Here is a 24,513-nt window from a genome sequence, read left to right on the forward strand (position 1 = left end):
GGCGGAGGGGCGGGGCGGACGGCTCAGGGAAGGGGAGGGGGCGGGAGAGGGAGAAAGGGGGACAGGTCTGGGCGAGGGGCAGGAAGGGCTGGAGGGGACGGAGGGGGGGGGGAGCGGCAGGGGAAAGGGCGGGCTTAGGGTCGGGGGGAGGAGTCTCAGGGGCGGGGCGGGGCCGCCTGGAGCCCGGCCCTCCCGGTCCTCCCCTCCTTCCCCCAAGAGAGCGGGTCCTGTCCCTACGCAGGGGGTCGCTTTGGTCCAGACCGCAGGACCGTCAGGGCACGGGACGGCGTTGGGGGTCTGCTCCGGATTCTCCCCAGCTGCGACCTCACATCCCGGGGCTCACCTGCAAAACAGGGGGGTTCCACCCGCTCCCTCGAGGTCCCGGCCCGAGTCGGCCAGAAGGGAGACTGTGCGTCCTCTCCCAAGCGCAGGGTCGCGCACTGGGAGTCCCAGCTGCTCTGGGTCCCCTGAGCTCCGCGACTTCCCCGGACCGGTGCGGGCAACCGTCGGGGAGGGAGGAAGCCGATTGCCGCCACCCGCAGGTCAGAAAGCGGGAAATCAGGGCTCGGCAACCGCTTAGGCTTATGGTGCGGGTTTTCAGTTCTCCGGGCACTGGAGGTGGGCCCCTGCGCCTCTCGGTGTTTACACCGAGGGGCGTCCCTGAGAGAAGCACGGGGCCTGGTGCTGCGGAGCCGGCTGCGTGGGGAGCCTAACCTTGCGACACTTCTGCAAGGAAAGGAAAGAGACCCTCCCTGCCTTTTAATTCTTGTGTCTTCCAAGGTTCCGGGGCAACAGTTCTTGATTAGAACAACGACCAAAAAGGTACAGAAAAACTAAAGCATCCCAATTGTTGATCTGGACATAAACTTTAATTGGGGCTTTAAAATGTCTGCATTTCGTGGATAAAGGTGGGCAGCCTCTTTGAGTAAAATAAAAACAGAACTCTGCCGAGTGGGAAATACTAAATATAGACCCAAAGGCAACTCCAAGCGCCGGCCAAGCCACGTCCAGGAGCCACAGCGCTGCCTAAGCCCCACCCAGCGCATTGGGGACACTGACCGCCTGGGGCCAGACGGCTGCACCACGCCGCCGGGGGTCTGGTGGAAAATCAGGGTGTGCGGCCACCGCGGGTGTGCACACTGGGGCCGCTCTGGGGAGGGGCCCAGGCTCTCCTTGCCTAGATGCTGTGTCTCCAGGCACCACGCTCTCCCGTGGAGGTCCTGGGAGAGGCAGTAGGCGCTGCGTGAGAACAGGGGCTACTGAGTGAACAGAGCCAGCAGGTTCACTGAGGAATGGGGCAGGCTGCGCTGGAGAAGGTCTGGGGCAATATGAGGTGGGTAGGAAATTAAAGGGAAGAGGAATTCCCTCAGCCCGATAGTTTTCCCTCACAGAATGAGCCCAGGAGACAGGAAGGGCACATGACTGGAAACACCCGCAAAAACCTGTGAGAAAAAGGTCAGAGTGGGCCAACATGGTGTTCTTTACCTGCTTTTTTTTTTTTTTTCCTCCCAAAAGCAATACCCCACTTCCCATGAGAGCATCTGGTAACATGGACCTTCTGGTATCAGAGATTCTTTCTGAGAGGCTGTATTAAATATTGTTTAATCGAGCAATGAAAGTCCAAAGGGAGGTAGCCCAGAAGCCCGCTGGGGAGGAGCTCTCTGCAGGACCCGCAAGCACAGAGCACCACTGGTGCAGAAAATGAGAGGAAATGGCCAGTGACCTGAGCCGCGACCTGGTCAGAAGAATGCGTGCAGGCTGCAGGCTCAAATCCCAAGGGCAGCACAGCACGGGCTCCGACCTGAAACGCATTCTGCCCCAATTCGAGGACTGCCACCAGGATCCTGAGCAGCCATCTCGGTTATGCAGCCCCCCACCTGGCAGGGAACTGGGGGGCACCTCCCTGGGAACCAACAAACCAGCAGACGCAGCCTGTCTTTCCTTCCCCATGAATGCTTACTGCTTTGGGACACGGGCACTGGGTTACCAGTGCCGTGAAACTACAGAGGACAAACCCCTGAGAGCTCTGTGCTGTTCAGAAAATCGTAGGGCTAATTCTAAAGTGGTAATTCAAGAGGAAATGAATTCCCCCAAGAACAAAAGCCCAGCTCAGCTTATCACCGTCCTGAGTAGTGCCCTGCTGATGTCTGGCTTGTTATGGCCGGAAGAGTTCTCTGTGACTCTGTGGCTCTCACAAGTCCAGAAGCCTCAGTGAGGCACAAGGAAATTACTGTCACAAAGGGGGTTCTAGAAAGTGCATGAGGAGTCCAAACCTAAGGGATAATTCATACAGGGCTGTCCCGTGCTTGCAGTGGAGAGCAGGGTTCCTCACATCCAGCCATCATTCCATGTTCAGAGTGTTTCAGAACAGATGGGGCGGGGGGAGGTGCTGAATGATATCAAAGATCCCCCCTTTTTCTCCAGGGATTCCTCCCCTGTACTAGGTTTGCTTTGCCTCCTATCAGAGGAAAGATGTCTCTCAATGCCAGAGATTGATGAAAAGGAAAGGAATTATGAATTTGAAATTATACACACTAAAGTTCTTCAGAGTACCCACAAATGCACACAGTCCTTCCTTCTCTCCTTTGTCTAGTCTGGGGTACCCTATCTCAGGAAAGAAGTAGAAGTCCACGATTCAGGCTCCTGGCACCATCCATGTGGCAGAAAGGGAGCACTTCCAAAGCCGTGTGGTGCCAACCGGACGCCCAATGCTGCGTGGTCCCCCAAAGGATGCGTGGTCCCAAAAAGAGACCCCAAATGGCAGCCGGGCCTGGGTTTAAATCCCAGCGCCAATTGTCCTTTGCAGCCCCATTTCTGGCTCCTCCCACAATTGGCTAAGCTGCCAGCATTCCGGGCAGGTGTGGCCCTGTGGTGTGGAGCCAATTATCTCCAAGCTCTTTTGGACCCCATTACAAATCCCTATTTGGGCCCCCCTCTTGGCTGCACCCTGTTATAAGAGCACGTCTAGTGTCTTGGCGTGTGCGTGTCCTGGGAGGTGGGAATTAGCAGCTCACCTGCTGCAGATTCCACATCAACCACAGAGACCTGGAGCGATCATGTTGCATTTAGCACACCTGCAAGCTTGTGGCAACAGGTATCTGTGGCCCCTTGTGGTTGGACCCTTTCAAAGGCACCCCCATTTGGTCACTGTGCCCAGTAAGTAGTTGAAAAATGTTCATCTGCCTTCCAGGTTTCCCCCAATTTCTCTCAGTGTTTGAAATTTTCCCATTTGAGATGAAACCCTTTATGTAAAGCATTACTCTGCAAAATAAGCAATAACAGCTTAGCTGGTAAACACCGTTCTCCATATGAGATGAAGGAAAAAAGGTGACAGGACACCCGTCCTCCCTTCAGAAAACTGAGGGCACCCTCAGAGTGTCGCAGACTGTGCCCTGCCAGGCTGGGGCCAGGGTGGGGATGGAGCAAACTGGGACACAGTGGGAGCAAGACAAGGGCAGGTTGTTGGGAGTGCTGAGATGCTCTGAGGGGCCAGCCCTTCAGGAGGGGGCCGCTGCCTATCCCATCCCTAGGGCTTCAGAGACGCGGTCTGGAAAAGGAAGGGGGAAGAAAAAATGATATCTTGTCCGGTCCCCCAAATCAGCAGCAACCCAACCTTGACCCTGACAGCAGCCATCCCTCACTCCCTTGCTGCTCCTGAACAAAGGCAGGCATGGCCTCTGGGTTTCACTGTGCTCTGCGGATCAGCTCCTGCCCCGTGGCTCCTCCTAGCTGGTGCCTCAGCCCCACGAGGGGAGGGCTCCTACAACTCCGCTCCTGACAGCAAATGGCCAGGCCAGGCCTGGCCTGGCTGCCCACAGCCCCAGCACCGCCCAGTGCCCCAAAATGCTGGCTCAGCAGGCAGGTGGGTTGGCGCCCAGAGCTCTCCAAGCACGGGGTTTGTTCAGCAGCAACATGGTGCCAGGCCCAGAGCTGGACACTGGGCATTCACAGGGAACAAAGCATAGTCTGCAGTTCCGTGGGGCTTACCTCCCCGTGCCAAGTGGGGCCGTGAACAAGGCCACGGCAGGGGAAGAAGGAAGACAGGGCCTTGAGCAATAGGGCGTCCGTGGGCCTGTCCCAGTGGAGCAGGAGACAAAAGCCTGACTGGGCAGGCTGAGAAGAGTGTCAGGCAACAGAGACAGCAAGTATGGACACCTTTGGAAGATTTTTAAAAAGTGGAGCTGAGTAATGTGTCAGCAGCTGACAGGAGACTTTCGTTTCAGATGGGCTGTCTGGTGCCTACGGGGACAGTTTGGCAGATAGGGAGACACTGATGCCACATTCGAGGAGGGAGATTGCTTACCTGCCACAGATCCCGTCTTCTCTGTTAGGGGAAAGACTGAGTTCTGAAGAAATGTGCAGCCCTGAGCAATGGGTTACATCCTAATTTCTACCCTTCCATTTCACGAGGACTCTTTGTCAATCAGGTTCTGCCTGTCAACGTGGTGCAGTGCCCGAGGAGCCCTTGCACTCCAGGGAGGACCGGCGGGAAGTCGTGGTGAGTAAGCCCTCCTGCAGCTCTAGTTGGGGAGGTGAGCTGAGGCGCAGCCGAGCCTCGACCCTGGTTAAGGACCCGCCCACCGTCTGCTACTCACCTATCCGCTCAGACCCTGCAGGCACAGGGGCCCGACTGCTTTAAAGCCAGACTAAATGTCTCCACGTTTCCCCAAAACACTGTTAATGGCTTGAATTGTGTCTCCCCAAAAGGTATGTTGAAATTCTAACCCCCACTGCCTCGGAATGTGACCTTACACAGGCAAATGAGCTAAAATAAGGTCATTAGGCACCTTACTCAATATGACTGGTGTCCTCATAAAAATGCAAAACACGGCCATGGACATGAACACGGAGAATACCATATGAAGGTGAGGGCAGACATGGGTGATGCGTCTGGAAGTCCAGGAACACCGAGTCACCAGCTACACCAGAAGCTGGGGATGGGGGAAAGCATGGACTGGATTCTCCCTCACAGCTTCCGAAGGGACGGACCTGCCAACACCTGCTCTGGGACTTCTGCCTCCAGGACTGTGAGACAATCAATTCCTATTGTTTAAGGCCACCCAGGTCATGATGCTTTGTTGCAGCCATCCCAGGAAATGACAGCGAGCAAGCAGGTACCTTGTTTTATGTTGCTCTTTCACTGAGTGCTGTAGAAGACACATTTATTTCCAAGTAGGGCGGCCATGTCTGTGCTGCCTGACTATTCTTTCATACTGATTGGGCACACAGTAGCTATCCACTCTTAACCGGTAAGACAGCCTACAAATGCTGAGAACAACTGCAAGCTCTCGGGTTTGATACCTTTAGTGTCACTGGTCAGTATTTTAACCTTCAGTTACCCCTATCACATATATATTTTTTGCTTAACTGGTTTATAAAGATTGAGGAACTGTAATCATAAATGAAACAAAATCTTAGCTAATTAAAGCATCATGTTTATTTTGATATTTAACTTGTATTTTGAGACTATTTTTAAAACGATTTATTGATTTATTTTTAGAGAGAGAGGGAGGGAGAAAGAGAGGGAAACAGCAGTGTGAGGTTGCCCCTCATTTGCCTGCTTCTAGGCACGTGGCCTGCAACACAGGCATGTTCCCTGACCAGGAATCAAACCGGTGACCCTTTGGTTTGTAGGCTGGCACTCAACCCACTGAGCCAGGGCTATTTTGAGACTATTTATAGCAGGTATTAAAACTATCTGAAAATCTCAAGAGGATGTTTATTCTTTAAAAAAATATATTTTATTTATTCTTAGAGATAGGGGAAGGGAGAAAGAGGTAGAGACGCATTGATGTGAGAGAGAAACGTTGATTGGTTGCTTCTCCTGTGCTCCCCAACTGGGGACTGAACCCCAGCCCAGGCAAGTGCCCTGACCAGGAATCAAACCAGTGACCTTGCACTTTGCGGGACCACACCCAACCAACTGAGCCACCTGGTCAGGATGATATGTTTATTTTTAGTTTACTTAAATCCCTTTCCCTTTCTTTCAATCTTGTGAAAAACCAACTGAATAAGAGCATTGATGAGTGTATTTTTCTCAAATTATGATTTTGTATAATTTTAAAGGATATATATTCTTGATAAGTAATACATCCAAGAATCCATATTTTTCATTAAAATTTTAACAACTACATTAGGACAGTGTCTGTCAATAGGCCCCTAGGGTGCAAGGCACAACCTGCCAGGGCACAGGCGGCAAACACAAGGCCCGCAGCCAAATCCAGCCCTCCACCTTGTCTCTGCCCGGCGGCAGCGCCGAGCTCCTTGCCCCTCTTTAAGGAGCAGTTACATCTGTACAGCCCTAAAATTACATTCGGCCCTTTGAAGGCACCCGTGACGCTGGTGTGGCCCCCGGGTGAAAATGAGTTTGACGCCCCTGCTCCATGGCTTCCAGGGTACTGTGATTTCCCGATCTTGTGGGCCAACGGAGCAAACCAGGCGATGTTAAGATCAGCACACCCTGAAAACCTGCTGTGCGCAATGAGTGTACATTCCTCTGGAATCGAGCAGCAAGTGCTTGCTTGCTCAAGACCCATCTGCTTTAGGCCTGACACTTGTCCACTAATCATGGGGTTTGATGTCTTAGGTAAGTTCTTTATCTGATTCGTAGGTGCTGGGTTCCTCAGATGTTTGTGGGGCCTCTGTCAGGCCTAATTCAGACTCATAAATGTATGTCAATGATGAGTTAGAAACTATCTGATTAGATGTTTCTGAGTGATTCTAATAACTCCCTGAATAATAAAAATGTCCAAAGGTGTTTCCCTTGAGGAAGTTAGTATGACTGTACAATTTTAGTGGTATCCCATAGTGCAAGAAAGGAATCGAGAAATTGTGTTCCAAGACTTTTCCATGAAAGAGGGAGCTTAATAATGTATGAGTGTTGCCCGGACTGGGTAGCTCAGTTGGTTAGAGCATTGTCTCGATTTGCCCAGGTTGTGGGTTTGATCCCCGGTCAAAGCACATGTAAGACTCAACCAATGAATGCATATATAAGTGGAACAACACACTGATGTTTCTCTCTCTCTCTCTCCCCCTTCCTCTCTCTAAAATCAGTCAATAAATTAAAGAAAAACCAAACTAAGTCAGTTAAAGAAATAATGTATGGGTGTGATCAAGCTGGGAGAGACCCCCGTGACGTACACAGTTGTGCACACAGGTGGATGGCAGTGGCTGCTCACACCTGCCAAGCCTCACACCAGTGTGCAGTCACTTGGCTCATCTGGATCACCCGAGGCGGATGTGCAGCGTCTGCCATCGACACCTGTGGCACCTGCTGTTGCAGGACTGGCACTTTGTGGAGTTCTGTGCCGGCTGCTGCTGGGATTTGATCTGGGACAGTGAAGGTCATTCATTCAGTGAGTGTTACCCAGTGCTCGCTGTGTGCTTGCTTGGTGGCATTCCAGGAGTGGGGGAAAAGCCCCAAATTCAGAATTGTACACAGCCGAGCCTCAGGTCTGACTCAATCCCTCCCAGGGGGCTGGGCTGGTCCCTGAGGCAGTGACACCAAGCTGAGCACAGACAGCCTTCAAAGGGGCCTTGCCAACCCAGGGGTCTTCAACCTGACTCCACCTTTGTCATCCCAGCTAGTCTGAATCCCAGGCCTTGGGACCTGGGGTCAGGTTTTGTTAAGGGGTGGCAGTGGCCAGTGGGTGGGGAGGCAGGTGGTCACCAGAAGAGAGGTACAGGGCTGGGGGGAGGCAGGGGTGGGGGCTAAGCCCTCCAGAGCCAGGTGGGGAATTCCTGGGTGTTTAGGAAGCGCCCAGGATCTGACTGGGTAGGCGCAGAGAACTAACTCAATCTCCATCATAAGAGGTGGGTGTGACCAACAGAACCCTGGAGACCCATGTAGGGCCTGGGGGCCTGGACTCCAGACCAGAGGAAAGAGAGAATCTAGAAGGAAAGGGGGAAGCTCAGGAATGTGGCTTAAGGCGTGGGTCTCAAGCAGGACAGTCAAGGAAGGGTGGGGATGGATGCCAGAGTGTTCAGAAACCCAATATTGTATTTTCTGTTCTGTGGGCCCCTCACCCTGTAGCTGGGCATTATGGTTTCAGTGAGTGCGGGGTCGGGAGGGTGGGGCAGGCGCCAGCAGGGGCAGGAGGGGCTTGAAGCCACCTCACCCCACACACTTTCAGGGAAGCTGTTTCCACAGCATGTTTTCCACTTTATCTGAAAAAGAAGCACTCACAGTCTGAGCATGCGTTTCTCTGTAGCTTCTGTTAGAAATTTAAGTCCAAGTTCTCAGATGGTGTTTATTTATAAAGAAATTAAACCAGACATTTTTTTCTTCTTTATTGCAAGCAGATTCAAGTCTCCTGCTTAGATTATCTGCAGAAAAGTCCAATATAGCTCATACTTTATCTACAGAAATAAAAGTTAAAAACACCATACAAAATAAATTTTACAGAAATGTAAGATTTGGTTTAATTTACAATTTAATTTTTCAAAGCAGGTTACTGAATTATTATCAGTTAAACATGACTGTTTGGAGGCTGATTTATTATCTTAAACGCACCTACTATATTCAATAATTTAAAAATAAATTCCAGTATTTGTGATGAGGACAACTATAGATTCCATTCCTATTTAATACATTTTTAAAGATTTTCTTTTATTACATTACATATTCAATGGACATTTTAAATGGTGATGCAGACACACATAATTTTAATTCAGAGACAATATATGCATATTAAAATTCTGTATATTTTGATATAAGGTAAAAAATAAAGCTATATAAACTGATCTTTAGATTTTTTCTGCAAAAGTAGAATCACACTTTAATAATACTTCCAACACATCTTCATTAAAACTTTGTTTATAGACAGTATCAGAATGATTCTCTTTCTCATTTACCTACCTTCTAGCTTTAAAGAAAATGCATGTGCAAACAGAAATTTCTCCTATTTTTAAAGTGATGGGAAATTTCCAAAAGAAATGTAGAACACAAGAAACTGCATACCAAACTGTCATATTGAGTTGTCAAATAAATAATATTAATTTAAAGATAATGTAGTAGTGGTTGCTTTAGGTTATTAGAAGTCAGTGCAAAACAGGTGAAATTAGTGGTTTTAATGAAAAAGGCCAGAAAACTTCCTTTAGGTTGCACTGAACATTTGGTTGATGTCCGGCAATTTAAGAATAGTTGTAACAGCATGGGTGAGACATTTTTGTAGTTAATAGTTGCAAAATCTCACCAGGCCAAACTACAGTTCTATAAACCTGTTACTGCAGAAGCAGGTCATTCTTAGCCTCCTTCCCAGTCCAGGCTCCACCACCACCAGGTGTTATCTGGTCTGGTTCACCCTATTGAGTCAAATGCAAAGGGGTGGGTTGATTTGGGTTCTAATAGGAATTGCCAAGAGAAGGAAGCCTTTTCTCCCAGCTGACCTGAGGCAGAGGGCCTGCCCATGCTCCTGGACATGTGTGAAGATGCTGCAGCTGAGAGGGTCCAGATGCCACTTTCTGCCACTTGTCCTAAGGATGAAGCTTTGGGGAGGTATCATTTACAGGTGGGAGCTGGACTTTCTTGAAAAGGAGGAGCTTGAGCCAGGGCCCTGCTGCTCGGCTCACCCAGCAGCTCCGCTTCAAACCTGGGGGCTGCCTGGCAAAGCCTCCCGAGTCCTGCCTGGGCACTCGGCGCGGAGGCCCAAGGAGCCTTACCTTCCACAGGCTCCTCTCAGGATCCCCTCAGGAAGGAGGCAGGGATGCTTGGGCCTAGGGAGTGTGTATGTGTGTGTAGTTGTGTGTGTGCACAAGAACTGGCACATATTCACGAATGTGGCCGTGAACGGACCTGGAGCTGAAAGCGAGAGAATGCGCGTGGTCGGACGGACCACTCATGCACGGAGGACTTGCTGTTGGGCAGGAGTGCAGGTTCGGAAGCATGTCTTCTGACCAACATGGGAAATCAGGAGTTAATAATCTATTAACATATGCAATCATGAATAAGATTTTCAAACTAAGAAAAATGCTTAAATAAGTTGACATTACTTGCTTTAAAGTTAAAGGCAAGTAAATACTAGCTACTATAAGGTGAAAAATATCACATTAATATCTGAATATCAGAGACATATCTGAAATATCATTTCAGTGGGGTTCTTCTCTTCCTCCCTTTATTTTTTATCTCATGCCCCTTATCTATTCAAATTATCAGGCACAGTCCCTTCGTTTCCCAAACAATTTTTCAAAAACATTTTGGAGTGTGTAAAGATTTAGTGACTTTTATGATGAGACCTGAATTGTCAGAGGTAAATGGTAACTGTCTCAATACAGGCGGAAAGAAGATACTGAACCATCAAGTAAGAAGCTTCTGTTTTAAGGCTGAAGGAAATGGAAATTAAGAACAAAACAAAAAGCAGATGAAACTGCAATGAACTGTGAAGCATAAGCATTGCAAAATATATGCTAAATACGCCTTTCAACTAATCTCTGCCACCGGAAACACCAAAAACCAAACAGGTGTACAGAATTAAATCAAACCCGAAAATTCACATTCATCAGATATTGGGACATTCAGTGAAAACTCTCACCAGAATTTAAAGTGGCCAAAAATTACATCAACTTAAAAAATAAAAGCTTTAAAAACATACTTTAAAAATTAGATATGATATATTAACAAATAAATGAGTAAGAGATATAAACAGCTATGAAAATACTTCAGTGCAAAGGCAATTTTAGGATTTCTAAAAAAATACATTACAAAGAATTTGGTAACTAAACATACAGAGAATCTGTCCCCCTACAGGTATTACATTTATACCCACATTAGGTTCTTAAAAACAGCTGTAAAAATGCACACACCAGTTTGCAGGGTCTAGTGTGGACCAGAGTGGCCAAGGGCGGCCACCACACACAGGACACGGGGACATGACAGGGGGGCGGGACGGGGACTGGAGGGTGTGGTGAGGAGGACCCTCCTCACTCTCTGTCTCGCTCTAGACCAAATGTTCATCACCTAGTCTTTGGTATGGTGTCTGTACTCACCTCAATTTATCCCAACTGCTTTATGTGCATTGTTCGTACTGTTAATTTACCCCCTATGCCAAATAAATATTTTAGGTGAAACATTATACAATCAACTTGTGAAATTTGAACTTTCAAAAATATCTAACTAACATCAAGCATCTCTGAAACAAACTCAGTGTTCAGTTACCAACAGCCCCGGATTCCACGGCACGAAATCTGGCAGTGGACAAGGTGCCTGCTGTTAGTTTAGCTTCCAGTGATGCTTTTCTAAAAAGGCATCCGTTTCTATGTCTGAAGTTTGAATCTCAAACTGAAATGTCTTCTTTAAGGACCATTAAGGCTATGTCAACTCGGTTATTTCTAGAAACAGAAACACCGGGACAGAAAAGTGACAGGAACTTCACAACACAGCAGCCTCCTGACGGCCACCCACTGAGAGCATGCCAAGACAAAGCAGAGCCGCAACAGAAGAACGCTCAAAGCAGGGTTTGGTCAGAGTTGCCAGGGAGGTGACAGTCTAGGCTGGCGATATTGCTTTTTAGAACTCACAGGCCGTCTGGCTGGCAGACCCATGACAGCCTGAAAGAGATCCGGGAAGATGAACACCGGCCCCAGAGACCACTTCTCCACGAAGACACTGAAAGGGGGTGGGCTGCCACAGCCTTATCTGTCCAGGGCACCCCAGACCACCACGCTTCCCCCGACATCCGTGAGACAAACTCTTCCCAACAACAGTAAACTGATAAGCTTTACCCTTGGGAGAGTGAAGACAAATATATCAAAACTTGTACTGGGAGAGCTTAAGTGGCCAGGATTACCTATTCCTCCCTTGTGAATATTCCTTTTTTATTCTCCAGGGAGGCAGCTAGGGGTTGGGAAAAGAGGAGACATGGAAACATTCAAAGACTCTCCCAAACACACAGGGGTAAATCACCCCCAGAGAAACAAACTTGGAATCAGACACAACCCTAAAAACCAGCGTCGGGATGTGGAGGGCTCTGAACAAAAGCAACAGCACAGTCTGCTACGTGAATGGGAAACGGACGCGCGATTATTCGAGGGTCAGCGCTACAAGCGGAAGTTTCAGAGGGCTCTGGAGAAGGCAGGGCAGAGGACAGACCCGTCAGTCCCACGGCCAGGGCAAGTCACATCTGTGCTTACAGGAAAGTTGGTGGGTGTGACTGCCTCCCGCTTGAAGCTGGACTGCCGCCCTGCAGGCAGATGTCCTCCTCAGGTGACACATGTGGTGGGGATGAAGGAGGGCGCAGACAGAGACCCTGACCCAGGGCGGATGTACCAGGTCCTGTGCATGGCCTTCTTTTAGTAGCCCACCTATGCGCATGAGGCCACCAGGCCTGCAAGAAACGACGATGCAGACTGCCAGCCCATGCACTCCAGCCAGGTCCTGCTGCCCCTTCCTCTTCCTTGAGGGGCAGAGGAAAAGCACACGCGTGCACAGCACACACTTGCGGGGCGGTTCTTAAAGGCTTGAACTGGTGATCTGTTCGCCACCTGTCTCCCCACAGGGCCCACGGGAGCAGGGCCTCGAGCTGGGACGGCGACGGCTGTTTGAGACCCTGACCATGGGAGGGAGGACCGAGCACTCCTTGCTCTCAGGGCACACCAGCGTCACCTGTTTGGAACAGGAGCCTGGCTGAGTGGCCGGGGGACTGGGGCTGTGCAGAGAGACGAAACGGCTGACTTCTAAGAGGTGGTCCTGACTCCGTGTGCGCGTGCTCTGTGGGAGAACAGAAGAGACTGAGTCAGGACCCTCACAAGAACCCCATCAACCACGATGGTGCAGTCACTGCCATCACTGCCTTGGTCAGGGACTCGCGCTACAGGACAGGGTCAGAGGGTGTCTATCCCACGTGGACTCGGCACAGAGGCCGTGTGTGAGCCTCGGCCTGGCTACAAGCTCGCCTGGTCAGTCCCGTCGTGGGTAGAGACAACGTTCGTAAATATGCAAGGGCCCCAGAGACTGAGTCTGATGCCTTTAACGAACGAGTGCCGAACAGCCCCTCAGAGAGCGGGGTCCACACGGCTCTGACTGGCTGTCTCGCGCCTCCAGCCTGTGCTTACCTCTAGATGCACAGACAAACGGGGCCTGTGCGGTTTCTTAGCCACAACCCAGAGGAGACGGGTGACACATCCTAGACATTCTTAAACTTAACAGGAGGGGCGGGAGTGAGGGGCGGCTGTACAGGAGAAGTCCATTTTAAAGGGATAACCGCTCCAAGCATGCCTGCTTCTGGACAGAGAAGATGGGTGAGTGTGTCCGACCTGAGAAGCGTGGCTCAGAAGGCTTTTGAACACGGCTGCGTTTCCTCTCCGTTTTTAGGCACAGGCAGTTTTGGCTGGGGGATGACAATGCATCCTTACCACACACCACTGCAAATCACACAATACTCCATTTCTTATTTCCAAATGGGAATGGCCTTTCCCGACAGACCTTTGGGGTGAAGCTGTTTTCACCACCAAGGGTGAGGACTGAGCTCTGTTCCGGCACACCAAACGCCGGGCACACTGGGCGAGGACGTCAGATCAGTGCACGTGGAACCTCGTTCACCACGGCAGGTGTGTGTACATGTCGGGGGATGTGTGTGCATCCACGCACGTGTGTGTACACTATTCAACCATACGCAGTCCAGCCACTCTCAGGCAGGTCACTTACCTGGGATAGAGATACACCTGTGTGTGTAAAAATCATTTTCTGTTTTTTTAAAGAATGAACCTTGTTATTGAAATGGCACAGCACAGCAAAACTTTGGAGGAAAAACAGACAGTTTGAAAGGCTCACAGCACACCCAGGAAGCCTGCCAGCATGGTGGATGCCGTTACCTATCCTTGGGCTAATCGCGCCTGGACCCCGGCAAGACGTCCTTCAGAAGTGGCCTGTCCGTACTTGGCGCGGCATCGACCGCTGTTTTGAGTTTCGAGCTCTTCTGCAAGGTGAGGAAAGACACTGAGATGGCTGCCCTATCGGGAACCAAGAGAGCTCTCTGGGCAAAACCCAGCCCAGCTGTGCAGCTGGGACGTGGAGGCACACCCACATGGGCGTGAAAAGGGCACGTCAGTTCACGTGGAAGTCTGTGCAAGACTCGGGGCAGTGGGGCGGGCACCTCCCAGGGGCTCCGCTGAGGGAAAGAGGTGGTCTCTCTAACAGGGTCCTTCACGTGAAAAAGACCCGGGGACGGAGCTGGTGCGAGAGCAGGGCCTCCGCGGGAAGGGCCGTACTGGGCCTGCTCCCAACACAGCCATGGCAGCCGCTGCTGAGGGCACAGAAGTGCTTCCAGACCCCCGAAGCTAAAAATCCTACTAGACTCACCTGAAAGCTTTTTGAGTGCCATTTACTGCAGCTGTTCCCACCACAAAAGAGCACCAAGGGTCTCTGAGGAGAGGACCTGTGTGCCTGCCCATCCTTTTCCTTCTGCCTCTGTCTTCCTGCCTGGCCCCATACGTCTGTCCCTCTGTCTCTCCCTTTCCTTCTGATGCTAGCTCCCTGGTGCAGCCCTGTATGTGGTCATGCAGAAGAGTCCTGCCCAAGTCCAGAATCCTGGAAGCTCAAGGTGTCCCGGTGCTGCAGGTCAACAGGGCTGGGCTTCTGAACGCTAAGATTTTCCAGTCAAACCATATTAGTTTCTCAGTAATAGGAAGAAGGGATTTTAAAAGGTAAGAATTTTATAAGGTTATAATTGCAGAATGCCTTCTGGGGAGAAGAATGAACTAAACAAGAGGTGGAGTTGTTGCCCTTTGAATTATATATAATTCAATTATATATAAAAATATAGGTAGACACAGATATATAAATACATATGTTATATATGCATATACATATATACACACACATATGTGTACATATATATGTCACCTGGTGTCTGTGATGTTTCACTTTTTAATAGAACAGATTAAAAGAAAAAACCCATCCATTTGAAGTACTCTGTATTCCACATAAGGGTCAGTCAGACGCTTATTCCTCCAAAGTTTTGCCGAAGTCTGGGCAATCTTACAGCAACACCAGCGTGCTGGCTGCGAAGGTGTGGTTGTGGGGACACCTGTGGGCCACGCCCCACGTGGCCTGGACACCACAGAGCCTCAGTGCCGACCTTCTCCAAGCAGCTCGAGCCTGGCTTCTGCAAAGGTTCAGAAGCAAATCAACTCTTAAAAACCCGCATCATCAGTTAGAGTGTATTTTTAGCTCAGAGCTGGCACGACTGAATCAATTTCATAGGCACCTCCTGTGACCTAGTAAAGTGTTCCTAATAATTCCATCCTGAATGTTTTCAAGTATGTAAACAGTGACACGAAGTCATCCTGTCTGGGATGCGGAGAGAAGGACGGCACTGGAGTAACTGCTCGCTCAGGAGCTCCTGTGACTTAGGAACTGCCACACCCACACCTTCGAGGGTAGGAACCAGGAGTTTAAGACGGCACAGCCTGATGCTCTCAGCTGGGCCCGAGTAAAGACACAGCTGCCCCTTGCGGGTGGGTTGGATACTTCAATGGACGCTGAGAGAGAAACAGTGGTTAGTGGTATTGATAGAAAACACAGCCCAAGTGCCCTTTCCACATCTCAAGGTACACGTTATCCATTTATTTCCTGGTGTGGTGGTGGTTAGAACAAGCACAGGAGTCATAAACACCAGAGTGTGTGTTCAATAGCTCTTGATATTAAAAGCCAGCCCTCTGTTGTCCTGTGACTACAATCCCAAACATGCAAAAAGACAGAAAAGCATCACCTTGTTCCATCAGAAACTCAGACTGCTGGAAGTCTGAGAAAGCATAAAGATGGTTGACTGCTCAACAGAAAGGCACTGGTTCTTAGTCTGCCAGTCCCAGAAGGTTCAGGAGGCCACGCACGTCATTAGACAAGGCAGTAGTGGTTATTTAGGCAAAGCAGTCAGAAGACGGAAGGAATGAAGAAAGGAAAAGAGAAACAAGAAGAGACTGTGAGTGATTAAACGCCAACAACGTCCTCTGTACATTAGCGCGGCCGCACCGCACCAACTTGTGGCACGTTGAGACCAGACGATGCTGGCTGCGCTCCGGACAGTCCCAGCCCCTGTCCAGGGGCTCTCACTTGCTGGAGGGCACTGCAGACTTCCCATCCCTGCTGTACTTCTCTTTCTTGTCACCAAAGCCCTGAACACGTCCCTGTCCTATACTGCTCGTTTAAAGGTGGTAACACGAGTCAATCTGTGGGGAGACTGGACATGCATACTCTCATCTCACTGAGCTTCCCGAGTTTGTGTCAGCACCGACTTCACAAACATGACAGGTGCATAAAGGAGGGAATTGCTAGGAACTGGTGGCACTGACTTCAACATTTTATACCGCACCAGAGTTCTAAGGAAGCTCACCAACCCAGATCCCATTCAGTTGCTGGGATCGGTGGGGGTGGGTCGAAGTCAGTGCCGCACCACTCCCACTCCAATGCCAGTGGAGGGCTACCTGCTTTCTGTCCCAAACATGGGCCAACAACACCCTTCCTCTCACCCTCACCTGCACAACCACCTGTGCTCTAAGAGGAAGACATGCAACCTGTAGGAGCAGCCCCAGCTGTGGCTCCCACCCTCTCACTAGGATCTCTCCTTCTCCTTGCTGAGGTTCTGCACCTCCATGGGCAAGTCACAGGGGTGAGGGGATGGGGGACGTGCCCTCCCTGAGACTGCAGGGGTGAGGGGATGGGGGACATTCCCTCCCTGCAATTTCCAGGGGTTAGGGGATGGAGAACGTGCCCTCCCTGAGATTGCAGGGGTGAGGAGGTAGGAGACTTGCCTTCCCTGAGATTTCCAGGGGTGAAGGGATGGGGGACGTGCCCTCCCTAAGATTTCCAGGGGTGAGGGGATGGGGGACATGCCCTCCCTGAGAACTCTGGGAAGGGCCAAAGTGGTTTTGGGAAGCTCTGAATAACACTTTCTGGTGACCTATGCCAATGTGGGCATTTTGCATCTCACTACCTAAATCCAGAATTCAGCTTGTTGGGCTCAATTTGGGAGTGTGGAAAATAAGTAGCCCTTCTAATTATCAGAATTTCCCAATATAAATGCTAAAGTTTTGAGCCAAATTCACCATCCCTAAAAAAAATGCAATTTTACCTTTAAAGTAATGATTTAAAAAAAGTTTTTAGATTCACACAAATTTCTTTTGTATTGGCTTAATCTTTTTCTTATTTCAGCTCATTAACTGCTTAGGTGTAAACATCGGTCGTCTTGAATTTTACCTAAAATAATGTTTAAAATAATCTATTATAAAAGTCATTAGTAATACTTGCATTGATACTTTTTTCAATGCAAACCTTTTACGCCCCCCTTTGTCGTGGCATTTCCCACTCTGAACCTGGGGGGCCGCAGTGCACCACACCCCTACCCCTGGGAGCAGCCGGGTACCTGGACTCTCTCTGTGGCACTGGGCCACAGCTGCCTGCACAAGACCTTCTTGAGAACATCGGGAAGGAGGCTGACAGTGATGAGCAGAATGATGGCCAGCCAGGCAGGGCCACTGGATAGCATCTGTATGAACACATAGTACATCCTTTGATAACTGAGGAACGGCCTGGAACGTGAGGGAAAGAGAGACACATGATGCAGGTCAGAATCGTCAGGAGAAAGACTGGAATCCCGCCCTGTGTCCTCTGCTGGCATGGACAGCCCATTTGTTCTGGCAGTTTTTACTCGAGGCGCCAACAGTCACTGGGCAAGCCATTTAACTTGCCTGCTTTGAATTAGTCACTTAAAAAAATGGATGTTGAACTTCCTCTGTAATCTTGGGGTGTTACGGATGGGCAAAAGGAACTCTACGAGGTCATCCCAAAGGGAAAATAAGTCCCTGAAGGGCAGTTTTGGAACAACATTAAAAGAATATTGGAAAAGATTAAAATAGGTGATTTTTTTTGCATTGCAAAATCACATTGGCTATTATCATGAAGATACACACAGTTCTGATCGGCAGAGCTAGTTAACTACCCAAAGCTTATGCCATAAAAATCTTAAAATTTCTCTATAAAAGTACAGAGTATAAAACGACTTCCTCATCAGGCAAATCTATAATTCAAAGAAAATATATATATTGGGGTCCATGAAAGAAGTTGAAAAGGATGAAGCAATGGATATGATGCTGAACTTAAGTTATACAGGTTCCTGATCCCTAAAACCCAGGAGCTGGTCAGAGAAGTTTTCAGGATGGAATCTTCCCCTTACACAGCCAGAGCTCCGGGAAGTTCAAGAGAACTTCAGGGGCTTTTAGCCTGGGGCAAGGCTGTTGGAAACCCACCCAAAGCTTATCTAGTTTTTCTGTATGCATTTCCAGGTCTCAAAGAACATGTAATGCATCGCTTTGGTCACGAGAGGGCAGTAATGTAACGAGAGGTTGGTGGGTATCTGAGATCACCAGCAAGGGGACAAGGCTGATCACAGAGGCTTTCTCTCTTTTCAGGGGCTGCCTTGGTGTGTTTTCCAGGAGCTGTGCTCCATATTGAAGATGCAGAGTGGGGAGGACATTGCTGCTGGATTCACATCCAGCCAGGCCCAGGGCCAGGCAGCATGTGCAGTTGAAGAAGGCATTCCCTCCAGGTCACGGCCCCTGGGGCCTCCTCACCGGCCTTCCCCTAGCCCCAGCCCTGCTCAGGAAATGCTGGGTCTTGCAGGGAAGGTGCAAATGTAAACAGGAGAACTACAGAACCATATGGTGCGTGTTGTGACATGCGAATGACGAAATGCGTGGGGACGAGGTTGGAACCATCTGTCTGTGAGGTGGTTCAAGGGAAGCGCTGAAGAGGACAATGAGCCACTGGGTTTTGAAGGATGAGTAAGAGCTCCACAGGTAGGCTAGCTGGAAAGGACAGTTTTGGTGGAACGGCATGGGCAAAGGTGTGCTTGTGGCAGCACCAGGATAGACGCCAAACAGCCCCTTACTGCCTTCATCAGGGTTGACCAAACAGCACCACAGCTTGACCGCTTTGTTGCAGCAATATCTAAACCACAAGTCCTGTGCACTCTTTGCTCACACGTCCACTTCAATACAGTGGTCCTTCTAAAGCAGCAATCAGACTCTGCCGCCCCCTCTCTTTAAAATCCTCAATGCTGTCCCACCGTCGTCGGATCGGAGTCAAGGTCATGCCTGGCCTGTGGGCCCCCAGCGGCCTGCTCCCACGCACTTCTCCAGCTGCCCCCAGGCCCCTCGGCAGTCACAGTGGACTTCCCTTTGCCCGCCAGGGCCCCCGCCTTAGTGCTTTTGCACATGCGTCTTGCTTCCTTGGGAGCAGGGCCCTGTCTGGAGTCAGACTGCCTCGGCCCAGGGGAGCATCTTATCATTTGTGGTGGGCGGAGAATGTAGTTGTGGGAAGATGGAATGAGACACGCCCTGTTGAATATTCAACTCACGCCTCATTCTAGGAAGCATTTCATAAGTGTGACCTATTGTGATAACGATGGTGACTTTCTCTCAGGTTTCAGTTTAAATAATAACTTCATTTGAGAAGCCTTCTCTGACTTTCAGTCTGAAGTAAGTCCCTTGCTATAGCATCCAGTTTGTTTCTCACTTGTTGAAAGCCTGCATGTTATTATCCAGCATGGTCCCCCACCCCACTGAAAATGTGGGGTCAAAGGAGCAGGGATTGCACCTGCCTCATGCTGTCCGTGGTCCTCCAGGCCTCGCACACACCAGACACTCGACAAATACTTGCACACGGGAATGAGGGTGTATGGAAAATGTGTTTTGAGCCCCCAGTGAAAGATACAGCAGGACTATAAAGGTAATAATGATTACATAATACTTCTAATTCATACCAGATAATTCCTCCCCAGAGGAGGGAAAAGACGATGTAGAACAGCAGCGACCCCCAGATCACAAAATGGTTTATCCAAGTCCAGTAGTGTGTATCTAACGCCAGCTGAAAGACAAAGATGATTAATGGTGCTATCATCTGGACACGTCAGTGTGAGCCATGGCAAGGAACGAAAGCCAGAAAAGAATGAAACCAACCAACCAACCAACACCTCAATTTTAGCCAAAACGCCCATATGGAACTGCTTAGGGAAAACAAAACCTTAGTCTTCCAAGGAAGATAAGGCACGTGAGACATCCGGTCCTTGTAATCACGCCTTCCCTAGTAACTCTCGCCCGGGCCTGGGGAAACGCACTCCTGGAGGCTTTCTCCAAGGGGGGGGGGGGGGGGCCTCTCAGGGCGATGGCTTAAGGCCTTGGCTATATTCCTACTAAGAAAATTACTTTGGGAAAATTTGCTCTGTGACACTTTTTAAAATTCAGATTGATAGGTGTGGAGACTTTCATAATGCTATCCCATGTAAAATTTGACTTAGAAAATAATTCTAATCTGAATCCTTTTCTAAAGGCTCATTGACAGATGGGTGAAAAAGGTGATGGGGATTAAGAAGTACAAATTGGCAATTATAGAAATAGTCTTGGGGTGCAAAGTACAACACAGGGAATATAGACAATAATATTGTGGTAACTATGTATGGTGTCAGATGGGTACTAGACCTACTGAGGCGATCAATTAAAGTATATATTGATAAATGTCTAATCACTGTGATGAACACCTGAAACTAATATAATATCATATGTCAACTGCAATTGAAAAACAATTTAATAAAAAATAAATTAAAAAAGAAAAGGCTAATTCCTTCACCTATTTTCTGTATAATTCCAGAAATTTGCATACTGGATTCTGGGGTGGGGTGAACCCAGTCTGCGCCTGACTCATTTGAAAGGTGGTAAGAAGACCCGTGACTGGGCTCCGGGGCCGTCTGGGCCGAATGCAAGGGTGGGTTTATGATTTGGAACAGACCGGTAACTCAAAGACGGGGCGACCTACACATGCAGGGGCTAACTGTGGCTAGGAGAAGAAACATCCACGAGGGAATTTACCTTTAGTGTGACTGTAAATACCATCACAGTGAACACCAGTGTCCCGAAGGTCCAGTTTCCAAACATCTGTGGGGACAAACAGTCCAATCGGTCTCTTGGTAATATGTATTTGTCTCTTTTCACACTCAGACAAGAGTGTTTACAGAATACATCTCACTGCTCTTGTGTGCCAACACTTCACACCCCAAAGATGCAGGGACTTCGTCCTGCTGCTACCAAGTAAGAGGAGATGGCAGTACACACCTGGGCCGCTTGAGACCGCCCGGCTTCCCAGCACCACCCCTGCACTGACAGACCTGTCACCCTTGACACTGGCCCCTCAGGGCTGTCAACAAACATCAGTCCTAACGTCACAGACTGGGAGCGAGAAAAATCCCCAAGAGTGGTATTGCTACACGCAGGATGCTAACTATTTTTTGTTTTGTGTTTCATGTACAAGCAACACTTACCTATTACCTACTTCTATGCCCTCTGCATGTTCAAGAATAAACCCAGTAGAGTTTCTGTCTCTTCTCTTTTGGACTCAAGCCAAATACCTGCCTGCTTTGCAAGAAAAACAAGTGCTAGAGCGTTTTGCTACTAAGCAACAAGAGAAAACCACCACATCATGTACGGGGGACACATGGAGGGGACTCTCTCCGGAAAACCACAGGGAAGGGAGAGATGAAAGCAGGCAAGACAGCGCTGCAGGGACGTCCCCAGCAGCCAGTCTGATGGCCAGAACCACAGACACGTCATCAGTCCCTCGGAAAAGGCCACCGAGAGGAGAGAGCACAGAGCAGGGCTTCGGGGGCCCCGAGGACTTGGCAGGATGCAGGGAAATGGTCACGTGGTGGAAGCACGTAAGAGTCACATCATGAAAACAACACATTTCTTAACTACGGACAAAGACACAAGCAAAATAAAACACCACTACTTGAGACTTCTTTCTGTTAGAGGGAAAAAATTCAGTCTATAGGAGATTTTATGCTGTGAGAGTAAGTTTCTTTAAGATTTCCACACAAAGAATCTGGTGTGCCAGATACTTTGAACCCATGCCTCTCAGAAAACATCCCTTGTACTTCTTAAAAAGGAAATAAAGCTGTATTTCACAAAGAATTTAAAAACTGGAATACAAATGACTTTCCTCTACGGTTAGTTTTCAACCACAGAAATATGCCTACACGTGACTCGATTCAGGTGAATGTGTAGGCTGCCCGTCTTGTGACATATTCCGTGAGGTAAGAACCGCTGCTAGAGTTCTAGAAGAAAACCTAACTCAAGTATTAGGGCTTCGTAGTAAACAGACTTCTTACGGGCCAACCTCGCCCCCCACCCCCAAATCAACATCTCTTTACAATGCACTCCTCACGTCCTCATTGTGACTGAAACTGGGCTTTCATCCCTCAGATCTACCTACGCCAGGGGCGCTCAATGGGGAGTGGGTGCGGGTCAACTCTATCCCCGGGGGACGTTGGCAATGTCTGGAGGCATGTTTGCTTGTCGCAATGGTGGGAGGGGTGCTATTGGCAACTAGCAGGCAGAGGCCAGGCATCTGCCAACTGCACTGGGCAGCCCACAACCAGGAACTATTTGATCTCAAACGGCAATAGTGGTCAGGCTGGAAAGCTCTCAGAAAAGTGTTCCCCCTTCAGTGCTTAACTTTTGTTATTCTCACTCAAGGATATGCTTATTGATTTTAGAGAGAGGGGAAGGGAGGAACAGAGAGAGGGAAACAAACATCAACGTGACAGAAAAACATGGATTGGCTGCCTCTTGTAAGCGCCCTAACTGGGGCCTGAACCATAACCTAGGCATGTGCCCTGACCCAGAATTGAACCTGCGACCTTTCAGTCTGTCGGATGACATTCCAATCCATTGAGCCACATAGGCCAGGGCAGTGCTTAACTTTTGAGGCAGGAAAATTTTATAACTCTGTATTGGGCTGCAGCTTGGCAGAGGCCTACAAAAATGCTTGGCTAGCCGGGTGTTGGAGAACAGAGTGGTTCTCTTTTGTTTTCATTGGAAGCTGATGTTAGCCAAAAGCAAAGGGTGAGCCGGAGGCAGCTCTGAATCCCACGTGGGCGTCCTAGTGGGACCTGGCAGTAAGGCCGTCACCCTGCCCTGCTCTCTACTTCCTTGTACCCCAGGCCTACACGTTTGCCACCCCTGCTTGGCAGGAAACCTGACACTCTTTAAAAAGAGTTAGATAATAGCAAACTGTAGAAATGGAGTTGCATAGAAGGACATTATCAACAGCACCACGAGTCAGGGACACACTCAATCATTCAAGTGACTTCTTCACTCCTCTCTCCCCTTGAGGGTACGGGGTGCTTCTCTGGAGCACTGCTGGGCTTTCTCAGATTTGGTAGGTTATGGTAAACCTGGGACCACAAATTAGGCGTCCTAATGCCTGGTCTAGTAAAACACATGGGCCTTGCCCATGGCTCAGTTGGTTGGGTGTCATCCTACCAGGAGGAAGGTCGCCAGTTCGATTCCTGGTCAGGGCACATACCTGGGTTGCCTGGGTCAGAGCACATACAAGAGGCAACTGATCAGTGTTTCTCTCTCACATTGATGTTTCTGTCCCTTTCTCTCTCCCCCTCTTCCCCTCTCTCTAAAAATAAGTAAAATCTTAAAAAAAACCCCACAAAACACACATGGGCCTCAGGTGTAATTTTACAGGTGAATAGCAACAAAGCACAACTATCTTGAACCCAGAATTGAGAATTTTGTTTAGGACCCCAGGCAATGCTGGGGTCTGCTCTACCCTCACCTGTGCCCTCCAGCTACTTCCGGCTCACTGGCATAGACAACCATGGTGACATCTCTAAGTTCCTCTTAATTTCCTTTCTTGTTTTAAGGGAGCCATCAGGCTCATTGCTAGCAGTCAATTTATTACTAAAACTGCCATCATCTCTATAGATTTTGGGGTGGGACATGGGGTGGTTCACTGGGATAACATTCTTCTTTCTCAAAGGGTTGTCCTGAAGGAAGATCTTTTTTTTCAAGCAGCATAAATTCCCCATCCCTTGTCCCCATGAAACCCTGAGTCTGATTTCCCAACTGTTATCTCCATTGAGAATTTCACTAACTTTATTGGTTCCCTCAGATGATAATGAAAATTTAGTAGGATGTCTCTGGAGCAGCCACTCCACCAGATCTAAATTTAATCTCTTCACACACTTTCTCTCTCTTCTGAGGTTTGTATTTTGCAGGAAATTTTCCTGCTTTTTAAAGCCCTAAGATCCAGACCAATTTAATTTTTATGTGTAAAAATATTCCACAACGAACATGACTTGCATTGTTTTCAAGATCACAGTCGTAAGAAACACCTACTACATTCCCTTCACACACAGATTCCATACTTCTACCAAGTCTGCTGGCATAATTTGTCCTTGCTACACTGGCTGGTAATGGCTCAAATTTCAGCTATACTGATGTTAGCTGACTCATCTTATACCATGCTTCAAACTTTCAAGTTTTCATCCAGGAATACCCTGGTGTTGTCTTACTATTCTCATTTGAGAAGTAACTGTGGCTCATGATGTCCGTGCAGAAAAAGCCCCAAGTGAATTTCTCTTTTTCAAAAGTTACCCATCATTCTAGTGTTCCCTCAACACTATGCATGCTCAATAAACATTCCTATAGAATGATTCAGGTCTTAAAAAAAAGTGGTCC

General features: G+C 49.0%; 1 protein-coding gene across 3 annotated transcripts in view; it reads right to left on the reverse strand.

The window, feature by feature from the left end:
- Positions 1–8,235: 8,235 nt before the first annotated feature.
- The window catches only part of ATP11A (ATPase phospholipid transporting 11A), a 140,713-nt gene continuing 124,435 nt past the window's right edge, over positions 8,236–24,513 (reverse strand). The window contains exons 26-30 of one of the 3 annotated variants that reach the window (XM_024578884.3): positions 20,854–20,919; positions 19,752–19,855; positions 17,355–17,520; positions 13,807–13,910; positions 12,571–12,703 (exon numbers count right to left, since the gene is read on the reverse strand). In XM_024578884.3, coding sequence (XP_024434652.2) covers positions 13,818–13,910; positions 17,355–17,520; positions 19,752–19,855; positions 20,854–20,919 — 429 coding nt within the window. In that variant the 3' untranslated portion in view covers positions 12,571–12,703; positions 13,807–13,817. Of the gene's footprint in view, positions 12,704–13,806; positions 13,911–15,704; positions 15,792–17,354; positions 17,521–19,751; positions 19,856–20,853; positions 20,920–24,513 lie in introns of all 3 variants that reach the window. The other 2 variants (XM_024578886.3, XM_024578881.2) reach the window with 2 other exon arrangements.

Source organism: Desmodus rotundus, chromosome 13 (assembly GCF_022682495.2).
Source record: "Desmodus rotundus isolate HL8 chromosome 13, HLdesRot8A.1, whole genome shotgun sequence".
Lineage (NCBI taxonomy): Eukaryota > Metazoa > Chordata > Mammalia > Chiroptera > Phyllostomidae > Desmodus > Desmodus rotundus.